This window comes from Nycticebus coucang, chromosome 13, assembly GCF_027406575.1.
Source record: "Nycticebus coucang isolate mNycCou1 chromosome 13, mNycCou1.pri, whole genome shotgun sequence".
NCBI lineage: Eukaryota > Metazoa > Chordata > Mammalia > Primates > Lorisidae > Nycticebus > Nycticebus coucang.
This window is the reverse complement of record NC_069792.1, coordinates 99,448,912-99,464,373: the sequence shown is the minus strand read 5'-3', so window position 1 is coordinate 99,464,373 and position 15,462 is coordinate 99,448,912. Positions and strand designations below refer to the sequence as shown.

The 15,462-nt window shown below is 50.0% G+C and overlaps 1 protein-coding gene across 4 annotated transcripts in view; it reads left to right on the top strand.

Moving 5' to 3' along the window:
- The window catches only part of AGO2 (argonaute RISC catalytic component 2), a 99,335-nt gene that overhangs the window by 42,400 nt on the left and 41,473 nt on the right, over positions 1-15,462 (top strand). For all 4 annotated transcript variants that reach the window (XM_053558629.1, XM_053558630.1, XM_053558631.1 and 1 more), the window contains exon 3: positions 8,979-9,099. In XM_053558629.1, the coding sequence (XP_053414604.1) occupies positions 8,979-9,099 (121 nt within the window). The remainder of the gene's footprint in view (positions 1-8,978; positions 9,100-15,462) is intronic.

Genomic DNA, 15,462 nt, shown 5'->3' with positions numbered 1-15,462 from the left:
CATGTGCGAGCCATTGGGCCCAGGCTTCTGTATAGATATGGCACGCTGTCCCACAAGTTGCCATACATAGGGGAAATGGGATTGTAGCTACATTACCTTTACTTACCAAATTATTCATTATAAAATTTTACAAAATATTCTCAATATGTTGTCCTCATCTTTGTAAAATTTTGTAATGAATATTTCATAAATGTACCTGTAGCTACAATTTCCCATTTTTCCTTAAGTATGGTAATTTTGGGGACACCCTGTACTTTTCCGTTTTCGAATTTGCATTTGCTTCTTTTTCATCGTTGATGTTCTCTGCTGAGATTTCCTCATCTGTTCATTCATTATTTCCACCTTTTTCTTATGTACCTTGGATGTATTTATAGTAATAGCATATTTGTCATAAGAGCCCTTATCTACTTAAATACAACAGATGGTTCATCTCAGGCTTTGCCTTAGATCACATGTCTCCTTCCTTTGCTTAATTAAACACATAGCAATACTTTTGTTCTTTTAGATAATTGTGTATATTTATTATTTTATTTTATTTATTTTTATTTATTTATTTTTTTTTGAGACAAGAGTCTCACCATGTCACCTTTGGTAGAGTGCCGTGGCATCACAGCTCACAGCAACCTCCAGCTCTTGGGCTTAGGCGATTCTCTTGCCTCAGCCTCCTGAGCATCTGGGACTGCAGACACCCACCATAATGCCCAGCTATTTTTCGTTGCAGTTGTCATTATTTAGCTGGCCCCGGGCCGGGTTTGAACCTGCCAGCCTTGGTGTATGTGGCTGGCGCCCTACTTACTGAGCTATAGGTGCTGCCCATTGTGTATGTTTTGTTGACAAAGTTGAGTTGCTATCTTTCCTGGTACCCTGTATCCTCAGCACCCTAGAATCCACCATTCTGTTTGGCTGGAAAAGGCTGTTGCTGTCCAGTGCTCTGAGCCCTGTGTTGTGGTGTGTAACTGCTGGAGTGAACTCGTGCTTCCTTTCCTCAGAGACCACAGTTGTAAGCTGCCAGTTTTCTAATGCCAAAAATCAGCTTTCTCATATTCTCTCTGTTTTTTTTTTTTTAAGATTATTGAAATGTATTCTTTTTTTTTTTTTTTTATTGTTGGGGATTCATTGAGGGTACAATAAGCCAGGTTACACTGATTGCAATTGTTAGGTAAAGTCCCTTTCTCTCTGGTTTTGTAGTTGTTTATTCTAATCCAATTGCTTCATCATGGCCAGAAAAAAAAGTCTCACTTGCGATCTGATGACTCCGATGGGCCACCCAGTTTGTCCTGGCGCCTCTTAAGTTCTCTTTGCTTTAATACTTTTCACAAAGGCTGTAAAAGGAAGGATGTCTGTGCACCCCATTCCCAGATCTATAAAACTAAGCCGTCAGATTCACTCAGTGCACCTGGAATATGTTGATAATTTTGTTAGATCTTCAAATATGCACTTACTAAACTGTATTTCTGAACAAAACTCATGGGTACAACTGGGTTAAACAGCTTTCTTTACTGAAAGTCTTTTTAGATCTTTTAATACGTCTCATGCTTTGTGATTCTTTCATAAATGGGTATTTTTGGCTGTGGTCGAGTCTCCCTGAGACAGAAACATTTATGAACCTATGTTTAGGGCATTTTTTAGAACTGGAATGAAGGAATGAAAAAGCATGCACATTTTCTGGGCTTTTGATTGGCCTGGTGGCAAGTAGACGCTTGTGTTGTCAGCCACAGCGCACGCGCAGCTTTCCTTGTAAAATAGGTGTGAGAGCCCACCTGCTCCCCTACCAATCAGAAGCTTTGTCATCTGCCACCAGCAAAAGGCTAGTGGTGATTAAAAAGGGCTGTCCTTACCTCACTGCACTGGTATTTGCCTGCTGTAATCCACCTGTCAGACCCTCCGGTTGCCGTGTTTGGAAAATGTGTCTGAGCACACTGTTAGCAGGTGCTGTATGTCCTGGTCACGGCCGGCCCAAGAGGTTTTGTGAGAGTTCTGGCTGGTCAAACTATGAAACTTTAGGGTTCTTCTTTTTACTGTTAATACTGATAGTCTGTCAGGTTCGATCTCAAAACCTCATGAAAATGCAAAACCCAGGTGGAACACCTTGACGGTCTCCCTCCCTACCTCCTCCACGCAAGGCCTCCGTGGGGTATGCCCCTGGGCCTGCCATGGTCGTGGTTCCTGTCTCTAATGGGGCAGAGAGGCAGACCCAGGATCCACAGTGCCCGGGATCCGCATTGGGATAGGTGAGTTCAGAGTAGAAGGGGAGGTGGGAGGGGAGTGCTCAGGGCCCTGGGGATCACTCCGTCCCAGCCTTGGACCTCCAGCTCTCTCCCTGCTGCTCCTGCCACACTGTACTCAGGGAAAGCAAAGATGGGTCCTAGTTATGAGTTCCTGGAACATGTGCACACGGCAGGTTCTCAGTCAGCCCAGTGCTGAAGCTCTATTCAAGGCCACAAGGCCAAAGCCATCATCTCTCGGTCACGGGAGGAAGGACATCCTGAGGACGGCTTCTCAAGACCTGGCCTCACACACCCTTGGTCATGACAGCACTGTGGACTGCTGCCGAGGGGCTGCCGCTCTTGGATTTAGTCGTGGCAAGGCCCCATCTCTATATGCGGCCACGTGGGCAGCTGGTGTGCTCTGGGTCATGCACAGCCAGCCAGCAGCTCTTGGCCCAGAGGTGTGGCTTGGAAGTGCTCTCCTCACCTCTCCACTGTTCTTCCTCAGTCTTGACATCCACTGAGTGACCCTTGGCACCAAATCTGGGAGAGAAGGTTGGAGCAGTGCAACTGTGCCCTAGGCAGCCACTCACCGAGGGCGCCTGGCCCCTGGGCACCAGCTGTCCGGGGAGTATGAGTGGGGTTGGGCACTTTAGGAGGCAGTTTAAAGTAAAGCGTAGTGTCCCCTTCTAGTCAGTCCCCACTTCTGCTTCTCAGTTTCATCGCAAAGAGCCCCGTGCAGGACGTCTACCCTGATAGTGTGATGGCACAACGAGGGGCCGTCCGGCTGTCTGTTAGTGGGAGATGGTGAAATGAAATGCACTGTGGGATGCTGTGACACTTGTGACTCTCCCCAGTGCGGCCCCCACATCCAGAAATGTAGGCGACTGCGGTTCATTAATATATTAAAACAGCACGTGGTAAAATTGTGGTTATGTTGCTGGACGTTGGCCTCGTTACATACAGTGACAGGGAAGGTCTCAAAGAGCTGGAAGACAGCGAGGCCAGAACCGTGCTTGATCCTGCGTGTGTGAAAGCTGTGACAACATTTCTTTTACATACCTACTGTTTGTTATAAGTGTGGCTTTGAAGATGAGATGACGTCAGAGAAGGAGCTTGAGACGAGGAGCAGTCTAGGCAGACCTCTAGCTTTATCAGAACGTGAAACCTACACTGGGAATATACGAATGCGGAGCCTGTGTAGTTAGAAGTTAAAGAATAAGTTTTTCCAAAGAAGAAACTTCTCAAAATTATGACAGAGTGACAAAGGGACCCACAAACTAATGGGGGTGTGTTGGCTTCCCTGTACCAGCAGACATGTTCCGGGCACTACAGGGCAGTCCTGTTTGGCAGTCAGGAACGGGCCCGGGAGAGGACGCCCAGGGTTGTGTCTGGGTTCTGCCCTCTCTTGCACGTGGCTTTGTGCCTCCCCAGGGGCCATTGTGAGGACTGAATGAGTTGTCCCTCATCAAGCATGTAGCAGAGGTAAGTGCTGCAGGTTTGCCACCATTAGCTTTATTCTCTGAGTGTGGGGGTCACTCTGTGGGACGCTGGGTATGTGATGGCCTGGCCTGCAGGATGTGCAATTGGTCTCCAGGCTGTTGCCTTTTGAGCAAGGTCAAGGTCATGCCTGAGAGTGCTGGCAGCAAAGGTGTTTCTCTGGTGCCCACCCCGTGCAGCAAAAGTGCTGTGCCTTCCAGGGGTCACTCAGGAGAAGGGAAGAACCAAACTCTAGAACTCTAGGAAAAGCCCCCCAAAGTTCCTACAGGGATCTCCACAGTGCTGAGCTGGTCATGGACAGTCCCTGGTTGGAGGCGGGTGGGGAGGGTCGGGGCAGGTGGAAGGGATGTGTCACAGGGTGGTGGGTGGCTTTCCTTTTAGAAACTGGAAATAAAATTTTAAAAAATTAGTAAGTGTGGTGCCCTGTGTCTGTAGTTCCAGCTGCTCTGGAGGGTGAGGCAGGAGGATCACTTGGGCCTAAGAGGTGAAGGCTACAGGAGGCTGTGATGGTGCCGCTGTTCTCTAGCTTGGGCAATAGAACAAGTCCTTGTTTCAAAAAAAAAAGAAACTGGAAGAAGGGAAGGTACAGGGTGGTCACAGGTTCTGGAATGTAGTAAGTAAAGTACTGACATTATGTTACATTGTACAATTAGATAATGTAAAAAGTCTGTTTCCAAACACAACGATCCTGTGCAACCAAATCACCCAGGAAGTCCTCTACTGCTATAAGAAACTCGTGTCAGAGGGTATAATGTCTCATAGAAGAAAAAGGGCAGCTCCCAGTATACTGCTGGAGACCTGAGCTCTGGGGGGCGTCTTGAGCCTAGAGAGAGGCTTGGGGCCACGGTGGGAGGCTGTGCTTGTGTCCAAGGTCTGTTCAGCCTGTGGTTGACTTTGCCATTCCAGGCTCTTCATTCCCGAGCACCAAGGTCCTTCCCTTCTCCACTTCTTCCCAAGAACAGGTAATGAAGGGAAAAAGTCTGCATGCCTGGAGGACACTGTACGTTTCATCCAGGAAACGTCTGGGCAGCTTCACTTGTGCCGGCCCACATGTGCAGAGGTGAAGAGGCCCAGTGTTGTTGTTCTGAAGCTGAGTTTTCCTCTGAAGCCACCTACATTTTCAGAAGATACAGTCCTGATGTCCTCCAGGGGTGGCCAGTGTTGTTTGTCTCCTTCTGTGGTGGTGCCGTGACCTGCAGTATAGGCTTGAACAGCAGTGGAGATGACGGGTGTATCTGTAGACTCTGAGGCTTCCAGGACTTTTTACCACATTAAAATGTACCTTCCATTCCTAGTTTTAAAAAATCATGAATGAGTGTTCAATTTTATTAAATGCTGACTTGTGCGTCTTTGAGATTATATTTTTTGTTACATTGATCTTTAAAAACATAAACCCACTTTATTGAGGTACAATTTACATACAACAAAAACCATTGTTTTTAAGTACAGACATACCTTGTTATGCTTTGCAGATACTGTGGTTTTTTATTTTAGGGTTGGTTTTTTGTTTTGTTTTGTTTTTTTTAACAAATTGAAGGTTTGTGGCAACCCAGCTCCAAGTAGCATTCTTCCAACAGTGTGGACAGTGTGTGCTCATCTCCTGTCTCTGTGTCCGCATGTTCTGTACATGCGATGCTGTCTCATACTTAAGAGATCAACATTAGTGTGAATGCAACTTCTGTGTGCACAGGAAACCAAAGACTTTGTGTGACTGGCTTTATTTTCATATTCCCTCTATTTTGGTGGTCTGGGGCGACGCCTGCAGTATCTCTGAGGTCTGCCTGTGTGTAGTTCTGAGAACTTTAGGAAATGTTTGCACTCATGTACAAAACCACTACAGTCATGATGTAGAGCACGCCACCCGCCCCAGAGGTGCCCCCCCCCCCTTTCCTGGGCAGTCCCAGACAACCTGCTTTTTGTCAACATGGATTGGTTTTTGGCTCATAGGGAATCTTGGATAAAATGGAATTATTATCATCTTATAAACACCCTGCTTTGTGTCTGCGTGTTTCGTTCTCCGAGCACATTTTTCAGTTTCAGTTTGCACGTAACAGTGATTCATTCAGTGGAGCACAAGTATTGTGTGGCTATGTCATGAATTTGTCCATTCACCCGTTGACGGTGTTTGAGTTGTTCCCAGGTTGGTACTGTTGTACACGAGTGTCTGTGCAGGTCTGTTTTTGTGTGTCTTGTGTGACTGTGAGTTTTGCCAGGTGGGATGGCAGGCGTACAGTGACCTCTGGGGGAACGCTTTGCAGTTTCTTACAAAGTGGTTGTATCATCCTGCCTCTTGTATTGTCCGCCTTTTTACTTGTAGCCAGTCTGCTGGGTGTCTCTCTGTGGTCTGATGAGTGTTTCCCTAGTGACTAGGGAAGAACTTCCTTTACTGTGCCTTTTGCCATGTGTCTGATCTAATCTGTCACTCATTTTTTGAATTGGATTATTCGCCTTACTGAGATGTAGGGTTTTTCAAGATACTATGCACACAAGTCCTTTGTCAGAGATACAGCTGTGTGTTTTGTTTGTTTGTTTGTTTTTTGAGACAGAGCCTCAAGCTATCGCCCTGGGTAGTGCTGTGGCATCACTTCTCACAGCAACCTCCAACTCCTGGGCTCAAGTGATTCTCCTGCCTCTGCCTCCCAAGTAGGTGGGACTACAGGTGCCTGCCACAACACCCGGCTTTTTTTTGGTTGCAGCCATCATTGTTGTTTGTGGGCCCAGGCTGGATTTGAACCTGCCAGCTCAGGTGTATGTGGCTGGTGCCTTAGCCCCTTGAGCCACAGGCACCGAGCCAGCTGTGTGTTTTGGAGTATTTTGTCCTAGTCAGTTGCTCACCTTTCCCCTTTTATAATGGAGTCTTGAAAAGTAAAAAGTTTTTAACTTTAATGGTCTAATTTTCAATTTTTTCTTTTCTTTTCTTTTCTTTTTTAACTTTTTTGAGACAGAGTCTCACTTTGTTGCCCTTGATAGTGCACCATGGCATCACAGCTCACAGCAACCTCAGACTCTTGGACTCAAGCAATCCTCTTGCCTCAGCCTCTCGAGTAACTGGGACTACAGGTACCCCCCACCATACTTGGTACCCAGCTAATTTTTTGTTTCTTTAGAGACAGGGTCTCGCTCTTTCTCAGGCTGGTCTTGAACTTAATTTTTTCTTTTACATAGTTTATACTTTTTTTTTTTTTTTTTTTTTTCCAGTTTTTGGCCGGGGCTGGATTTGAACCCACCACCTCCGGCATACAGGATCGGCGCCCTACCCCTTTGAGCCACAGGCACCACCCCCATAGTTCATACTTTTTATGTCCTAAGAAATATCTGTCTGTTCCGAAGCCCATGAAGATTTTTCTCTTTTATTTTCTTCTGGAAGTTTCATAGTTACAGCTTTTACTTTATAGCCTGTTTTGTGTTGATTTCTTACTAGGCACAGCCTCTCGTGTCTGGTATAGACTGAACTTCCCTGGGGTGTGTTTTCTTTAACTGATTGCTGGCCCCAGTTTGAAACTGTTTGGTTCAGCACCTGAGTTTCTCAGCAGATCAACCCCTGACCCCACTTACTGCTCCACATACTGACTTCAAGGTGAAGGTTTGCTGGCCTGGTAAGCTGGGTCGGGATGTGTGCCCTCTTACTCCATATTTGGTTAGAATGATTATTGTCTTCGAGTGTGAGTGGGACAAACACACACCCCCCCCCAGTGAGGCAGAGTTGACCCAAGAGTCTTTGCCTGGAGGAAACACCCTTGAAGGTTGGGGATCCCCGTGAAGGTCTGGAGAATGTGGAGGGAAGCACTGCCCTGCTGTGAGGGCCACAGGGCACACCTTGTCGGAGGTGGCCCAGAGTAGTTTGGGGAGCTGCTTGGTGAGATTGCACCCCACCCAGCCGAGGGCAGCTATGGCAAGGGAGCTGGCAGTGCACTGACCGCCCTTGGGCTGTGGCCTGCCCAGCTGGATCTGCCTTGGTGGCACCAAGTCTGGTGTCTCCAGGCTTCTGTGAGGCTGCAATGCCGTCACCTTGCCCCAGACCCAGGGGGTGGGGTGAGCTTGGCTGGATCCCTAGAGGCGCACCTCCTGGTTTCGTTGTGGAAGGGCAGCTGGGCAAAGCCTTCTAGGCTAGCTGTCCCCATATTCTGGGAGGGGGTGGATCGAGTCACTGGGTTCCTGCTTCCTAAGGGATGACAACAGCTCTGCCTGGGAGAAGGACCTGCCAGACTGGGCTCCGATGCTACCTCCTCGTGAATGAATATGCTGTGCTCTCCCTGCCCCCTGCTGCTGTGGAGCCCCTCTTTTCCCTACACAGCCCCCAGCTGCTGTTCTGAAGAGAGATTGACATGCATCTGAGGGCGCTTTACATGTCCCCTGTGTGGGCTTCTGTGGCGAGCAGGGCCCTGCTGCGTGTGTGTGTGTGTCCTGCAGGCACTGCGTGTAAGGGCCGCTGTCTGGTTAGCTGAATGCATGGCCTCAAAACCACCATAATATGGCCAAGAACTCTGCGCCAGGTGGGGCCCCCTCCAAAGCAGGGGCAGGAGGGAGTTGTCTTCCGTTTGGGAGCCAGGAGGCTGGTCATATGTAGCATGTGTCTCTGGAGCTGGGTGTGGGGCAAGGGAAGCCCTGGTCTCCTGGGAGGAGGGACAGCAGATCCTTCTTGGTGCTTTAATGCCAGTAACTATTTTACACTTACAGCTCTGCAGGTGGGCTGTGGTTTGCCTCGGCCTGCTTTGTCAGGCTGGATGGGATTTGAGTCAAGTTCAAGGTCTTCGTTTTGGGGTCTAGGTGGAAGTAGCAGCAATACTTGGTTTATCTCTTCTGACAATCACAGGAGCCACAGGCCAAGTCAGCCACACACATGCCTTGGCAGGGGTTTCACATCACATCCTCTGACCAGCTCCAGTAGCCACACAAGGTTCCCTGCTGAGCCCAGCCCCACCCTGGTGTTGTGTGGTGGGGGTGTAGTCTCCATGCCAGGGCCCCAGGCAGCCCACCCCACAGCTGTGGAACCAGACCTCCTTCCCCAGTGTCCCTGGGGAATCCTGGATGGTCTGGGAGTATCAGTGTGTAAAATGCCTGCACATAGCAAGTTCTTCCATCCTGGTGTGACTCAAAGGAGCAAAACCCACTCAATATTCTAGCTTGACTCTCTATAGAAGGAAGTCATATTACCAAAAGGAGCCACGGGTCTTACAAAGTTGTTTAAAAAGCAGTGTCAGAAAAATGTCATCCTTGTGTGCCATTTCTTTGATTTTATTGATATTTGCCTGAATTCTGTCTTTGTTTCAGGGAAATAGTGGAACACATGGTCCAGCACTTTAAAACACAGATCTTTGGGGATCGGAAACCAGTGTTTGATGGAAGGAAGAATCTTTACACAGCCATGCCCCTTCCAATTGGGAGGGAGAAGGTAAGCCAGCAGAGGTGGCAGGTGGCGTGTGGGGAATAGAACTCACATGTGCTGCAGAGTCACATGCTACACAATTTTTCAACTCCTTGGCCGCGTGCTTCACCCTGAGACCCATAGAAATTACGACTGTTTTCTGTGTGCTGTGGTTTCCCATGACAGAGGCCCATTGGTCTAGGTCCCGGCACAGATGCTGAGAACTTCCTGAAACCACCAAACTGGTGGTTTATGGAAGTCACAGGCCACCACCAGACGAGAGCCTGGGTGCAGCGTGGTGTTCTAGAGACCTGTGGAAGGTGTGTGATCATGTAGGTGTCTGCGAGCATCCCTGCCTGAGCCCGTGGCAAGTTAACATGCTGCTGCAGCTAGTGATTCATCTGGAATCAGGATGGTAGCAATTAGTGAACTGGGGAGTGGTGGTTACATTAAAATATTTCCTTTCCTTGTTACCATTATCCTTATCATAGCTTTGTTTAAAAAGTAATGAAATTTCTGCTTAGAAATTTTCCTCCTCATGGCACCATCTCTCAGCAAACATGCTGCAGGGTGGGAACAGGTGTGGTGTGTTCCTGGGAGAGCAGAGACCTGGCTCAGGCATGGCCCTACAGAACAGCTGACGCCACCACACCTGTAAGAGTGCAAACACCAGCAGCTCCTCGGGAGACACCTAACCATTCACTTCCCAAACTCCCAGGCCCCTGAGGAGGCTTTAGTTCAGGGCACCAAGGGTCTCAAACTGCTGCCAGGGACACACGGTTGGGAGGCTCTCTACAGACATTGAAATTGTTTTCCTTTTGCATTTTAATGATGGTCTGAAAATGTATATGGTGCCTTTCAGCCTTTCTGGGTAGCCTTAGGGCCCCTCTGCTCCCAGGTTAGGTGCTCTGATGGGAGGAATGAGCACCGTGAGGAGGGCCCAGCCACGAGAGTGGGCTCTGTCCCAAGCAATCTCTAGGTTTGTCACTGCCAGCCGTGGTGACAGCTGTGATGCTCCCAGTGGGAGGAACCCCAGGACCTGTGCATGGAGGCTGAGCAGGATCACCCCCTGCCCAATAACATGCTGTGAATTGGAAATTTATAGATTTTTAGCATTTCATATTGAATTTATATCTTTGTTTTTGCTTAAAGAGATATAAGAGAAAAAGCATAAAGCGTTTATTCATAGTCTTGTCTGTGCTTATTTATAGGTGGACATAGGAGGGCATAGGGACAGTTTTCCTTGAGGGGGCAGGGAAGCCTGTGGTCATATCTGAGACATGTCGCTGAAGGCGTGAGCAGCGCAGAGGCCCTGGGGCCGGCCTGTCTGGGCTGTGTGCTCGCTTTGCCTTCACTGGAGCAGGCAGTGGGTGCACCTCCTCCCCTGCGGGGCCCTGTGGGAGGCCCTCTCCACTGCCCCACGTGCCTGACCAGCTGCCAGCCCACACCGCTGCCGCTGGTCCACACTGCATGGTGAGGGGTAGAACACGTCATCATGGTGCCGGGGACATGCTGGGCCCTCAGTGGATCCTGGAGGTGGCAGGTGCTGGTCTGGTAGCCTAGCCTAGCAGAGCGTTTTCTGGGGTACGGACACCCACAGGAGCCCATTTGCTCTTTTTCCTTGAGCATCACCTGTGGCAGGTGTGGAGCAATCAGGCCCTCCGTTGCCCCAGTGTCTGCCGGCATGACAGGGACAGTGAGGTCCTTGCACACAGGGCCTGTATCATGTCACCCTCACTCCGCAAGGTCCCTCTTTAAGGCCCTCCCTAATCTCTCCCATGAAAACATTGGCCTGCCTGCCTTATTCCTACCCCTGCATGACCAGAGACCCTGTGAGCGCCAGGCCCCTCCCTCATGTCAGGGCAGGAGGCTGAGGCTGAGGCCCAGGAAGCCATCCAAGTTGAAACATGTTTTACGTTCAGCTCCCAGATCCTTTTTGGCAGTGAAGAGGTATAATCTGTGTCGTCTGTTGTCCCTGGCTCTGGGTCCAGCCCTGTGTCCCCTGCATGGGCCGCCTGTGGAGGGCCTGTGCTTCTTGTTCAGAGAGGGCACAAGTGTTGCCTGCCTGGGGGGAGTCAGGACAGACCCACAGCTCAGTTACATGCCCTGCAGGGAGCAGCTTGCTGTGGAGCAAGACAGCTACACATGAACTCCCCTGCCAGAGGAGACAGTTTGCCCAGTGCTCCTGCCTGTTCACCTCTGCGCTGGCTTGGCCATGCTGTGGCCCCAGTTGTACCCAGCTGGTACCTGCTCACCTGGTGGGGGGAGCACAGGAGAGCAGGTGGAGGCAGAGGAGAGTCCTGGGAGGTCTTGGGGGCACACAGAGGAGGTTCTCTTCTCCCTTAGGGTGACCTGCTGCCCCTTGGGGCTGAGGGTCCCTCTAGCAGAGCCACAGTGTTTGTCCGGGTGCCTTACCTGAGTGCCTGGCTGTGTCATGTTGCCCACCGGCTTGCCTTCAAGTGGCCTGTACCCTGCCCCATGCTGGGTGAGACTGGTCTTCACACCAATGTGTTCAGGGGCACTGACCTTTCCCAGGAGTTCTCACTGTGCAGAGTGACAGAATGCCTGTGGACCTCAGCTCCCTGGCACGTTTAAATGGACGTGACCTGCATGTCCCCTTCTGGGAAGGGCCTATGGCACAGAGCCTGACAGCTGTCACCCTGGCCAGGGCTGTGGCAGGCGCAGAAGCTGTGACCACTCTTCCCAAAACCCTCGAGGGCCACAGCCAGGTCCTGGTCCTTGCAGCCAACCCACACGCCTGCCAGTACCACTCCCTCCTTAGTGGAGGGCAGGCATTTGCTGGCGCTGCAGCCAGTTTAGGGCAAGAAAATCCTTTTGAAACACAGCTGCTGCTTTGAGCTCTCTCTCTCTGGGTTTCTGCAGTTGCTTTGTGTTCTTTAAAGTGCTATTTCCCCTTGCTTTGTTTCTGAGTTGTGTAGTGGTACCAAAACAGAAATCTTCCTATTACGCTTCTAATTCTCTCATCCTGATTTTCAAACAGGAATTTTGGCGATAGGCACATGGAATCTCTAGGCATCCTCAAACTGCAGCCCACGGGCCACATGAAGCGGTGCGAATTGTATTTATTCCTGTTTTGTTTTTTATGTGCAGTGTGCATAGGAATTTGTTCATAGTTGTTTTTTTTTAAACTATAGTCCGGCCCTCCAACAGTCTGAGGGACAGTGAATTGGCCCCCTGTTTAAAAAGTTTGAGGATTATTCTTAGTAAAGCATCACAAGAATGGAGAAGCATGAATCCTATGTACTCAATTTTGATATGAGGACAATTAATGACAATTAAGGTTATGGGGGGGGAAGCAGAAAGAGGGAAGGAGGGAGGGGTGGGGCCTTGGTGTGTGTCACACTTTATGGGGGCAAGACATGATTGCAAGAGGGACTTTACCTAACAATTGCAATCAGTGTAACCTGGCTTATTGTACCCTCAATGAATCCCCAACAATAAAAAAAAAAAAAAAGTTTGAGGACACTTGCTCTAGAAAGATCAGATTTCACAAGTGCCTCGCTATTTTCTAGGCTCCGGGCTGGTGCCATGGGCTAACATTTTCCATTGTTTGGGTTCAACAAATAGCAGTTGTAGCATCTCCAGATCCCAGAGCGCTGGTGTCCACGGCTGATGCAAGGGTTCTGTGAGGTTGGCAGAGCCACCTGCTTGTCACCTCACATACAGTGAGGGCCTAATGGAGCCACCTTCATTAGGTCAGGCCGTAGGAGGCTGCAGAGCTGGAGGTTGGGCCCTCTTCTACACGTTCTAGTCTGCGACCTCTGGCTGTTGTGTCTTGGGGCTGTGGAGCAGCTACTGGTTGCATGCAGTGGGACAGAGGGGCTGTTGTCAGAGAGGCGTGTGCCCCTCTGCCCTCGTCCCTGATGGTGCCCACCTCAGCCAGCTGCCGCAGATAGCACAATTGGCAAAGAGGTGTTGTAGAGCCCACGATGACTGCTGTCCTTCTCTGGGGACTGGACTACAATATATTTTTAAATTGCTTATGTTTTGCTGTAGGAAAATAGACCCCTCGGAATTCCCCCTCAGTTTTGATTACAGAAGTGTTTTGAAAGATGGCATGAATAAGCATCTAGTTAGCGCCAATTCAAGTGTCACTGTTTAGATACCTCTAGTGCTGTTTGATGGAGATGTGGACAGTAGGCTTCAAGTACCTGCTGGTGAGGTGGCTGTGTAATTTAGAAATTAGCACACTGGTTTCCATTCACTCACCCGCTCCCACCTGTGTGCAGCAACCCTGGGGTGCCATTCTGGGTAAGTGCATCCGTCTCACTCTCATCTCAGCCAGGCCCCTGCCAGTCCAAACTGGAGTCACCCCCTCATGTCCGGTTGAGCTGCTGGTCCTGGACACATTGTGGCTTCATCTCCTTTTCTGAACTCAGACCGAGGTGGGGACTTGTCCCTTCTACTTTCTGCTGCACGGTCCAGACTCTGTGGATCTCTTGTCATAACTGGAAGTAAGGCTAATCGGTTATCGGTCTAATGGAACAATGTCTGTCATTTTGTTAGCTGTCAAATATTTGCTTTTAGTTATTGTTGATTTTGGGTGGAGATGGCAGAGTGAGACTCGGGAGGCTGGAGTGCGATGATGTGACCACAGCTCACTGCATTCCCAAACCCCCGGGCTCCAGGGTTCCTCCTGCCTCAGCCACCGAAGTACCAGGAACCGCAGACATGTGCCACTATGCCCAGACCAGCTAGGACTTTTTCTCCAATTTTTGGAAGAAATAGGGGTCTCAAATGTTGTCTAGACTGGTCACGAACTCTCGACCTCAGTGATCCTGCCTTAGCCTCTAAAAGTGCTGAGATGATAGGGTTCAGCCACTGCCTCAGCCTTTTATTACTTTTATATGTATTTACAATTTTATTAGGAAATACAGTGAATGAAAAAAACACACATGTGGCTGACCCTTGATCCAACGCAAAGCTTGGGCCCTGACATGCACAGTTGACGTTCATGTGGAACATTTGACTCCCCAAGAGCTTAACTGCTAGCAGGCTACTGTTGATGGAAGCCTCACCATCACGCCCCTGACAAACACGAGTCCTGTGTGTTACACACCTGGTACACTGTATTCTTTTTTTTTTTTTTTTTTTGTGGTTTTTTGGCTGGGGCTAGGTTTGAACCCACCACCTCCGGCATATGGGACCGGCGCCCTACTCCTTGAGCCACAGGCGCTGCCCGGTACACTGTATTCTTAAAACTAGTGTTAAGAAAATGTTTCTAAGAAGAAGGTAAGGATGAGAGGATGTTTTCTGTTCACTAAGAGGAGGTGGGTCTTGGTAAAAGTCATCCTCGTAGGCTCCACACTAAGGAGGGGGAGGACTTAGCCTTCCTCAGGGCACAGCGGCGGGGTGCGCACGGCTGGGTCCAGCTGTACACACACTAAAGAGCGGTAACAAAGTGTGTTCCACGCCTGCACTTCGCAGGGCTCCCCTCCTCGTGGCCACCGCCCTGCTGACGTGGGTCGGGCTGGTGCCTCCCCCGGTGCTTGTTCCCTCTGCTCTGACCATTTTGCACTGCCCTCTGTGCCTTGCTGCTGTGACTTGGTATGAGATCTTTGCAGCCACCCAGCTTGAAGGATCTGTTCCTTTTTCGTTGCTTTTGTCTTTTTCCTGGGGCCCCCACCGGTTTGGGCTGTCGGACACTCTGCCTGCTGCCACGTAGGGGAGCATTGCTGGAGCAAGCCTGGGTCAGGCAGGAGGATGCGTCTGCCTTGGACAGGTGGGCAGGTGACAAGGGTGTGTAGGCTGGGCCTCGCTCTTGTGAGGTTCAATAAGGTGTGGCAAGTAGGCCAGTCTTTGCAAGGCCTTGGTTATGAGGATGAGCAGGTGGGAGCAGAGGTGGCGGTGGGCGAGCCAGGCGACACTTATCCTGGGCATGCAGACTGAGTCAGGGAGAGGTTTCGGGCACGCAGCACAGGCTGGGCCTCTGGGCTGTAGCTGGGCACCCCTGCCGCGTGTCGCTGTGTTGCTGAGGGCCGTAGCCCTGGCCATCACACTCTGAGCCAAGTGCCTTTCGCATCACACTAGCCTGAGTCCAGATCCTGGGCCTGCCCTTTCATGGCTGTCTGGCCCAGTGTTTTTTTTTTTTTAATCCAAGTTTCTGTGTTTTTATGTATAAAAAAGGGCAAATTTTCTCTTGCTGGAGTTTTTGAGCATATAAAGACAAAGTATGTATCATTCTGTGAACGCTGGTCAGTCGCCTGCTCAGGATACGTTGGGGGCAGGCAGCAGTGAATGTGCGGGCTCTGGCGCAGGGGAGAGCACTGCTTCAGGTGGGCTGCTGTCAGACACACAGGTGGCAAAGGTGGGAGAGGCCATGGAGGAAAGAGGAAGTGGGCTCACTGCTCAGCCTTGAATCAGGAGGGC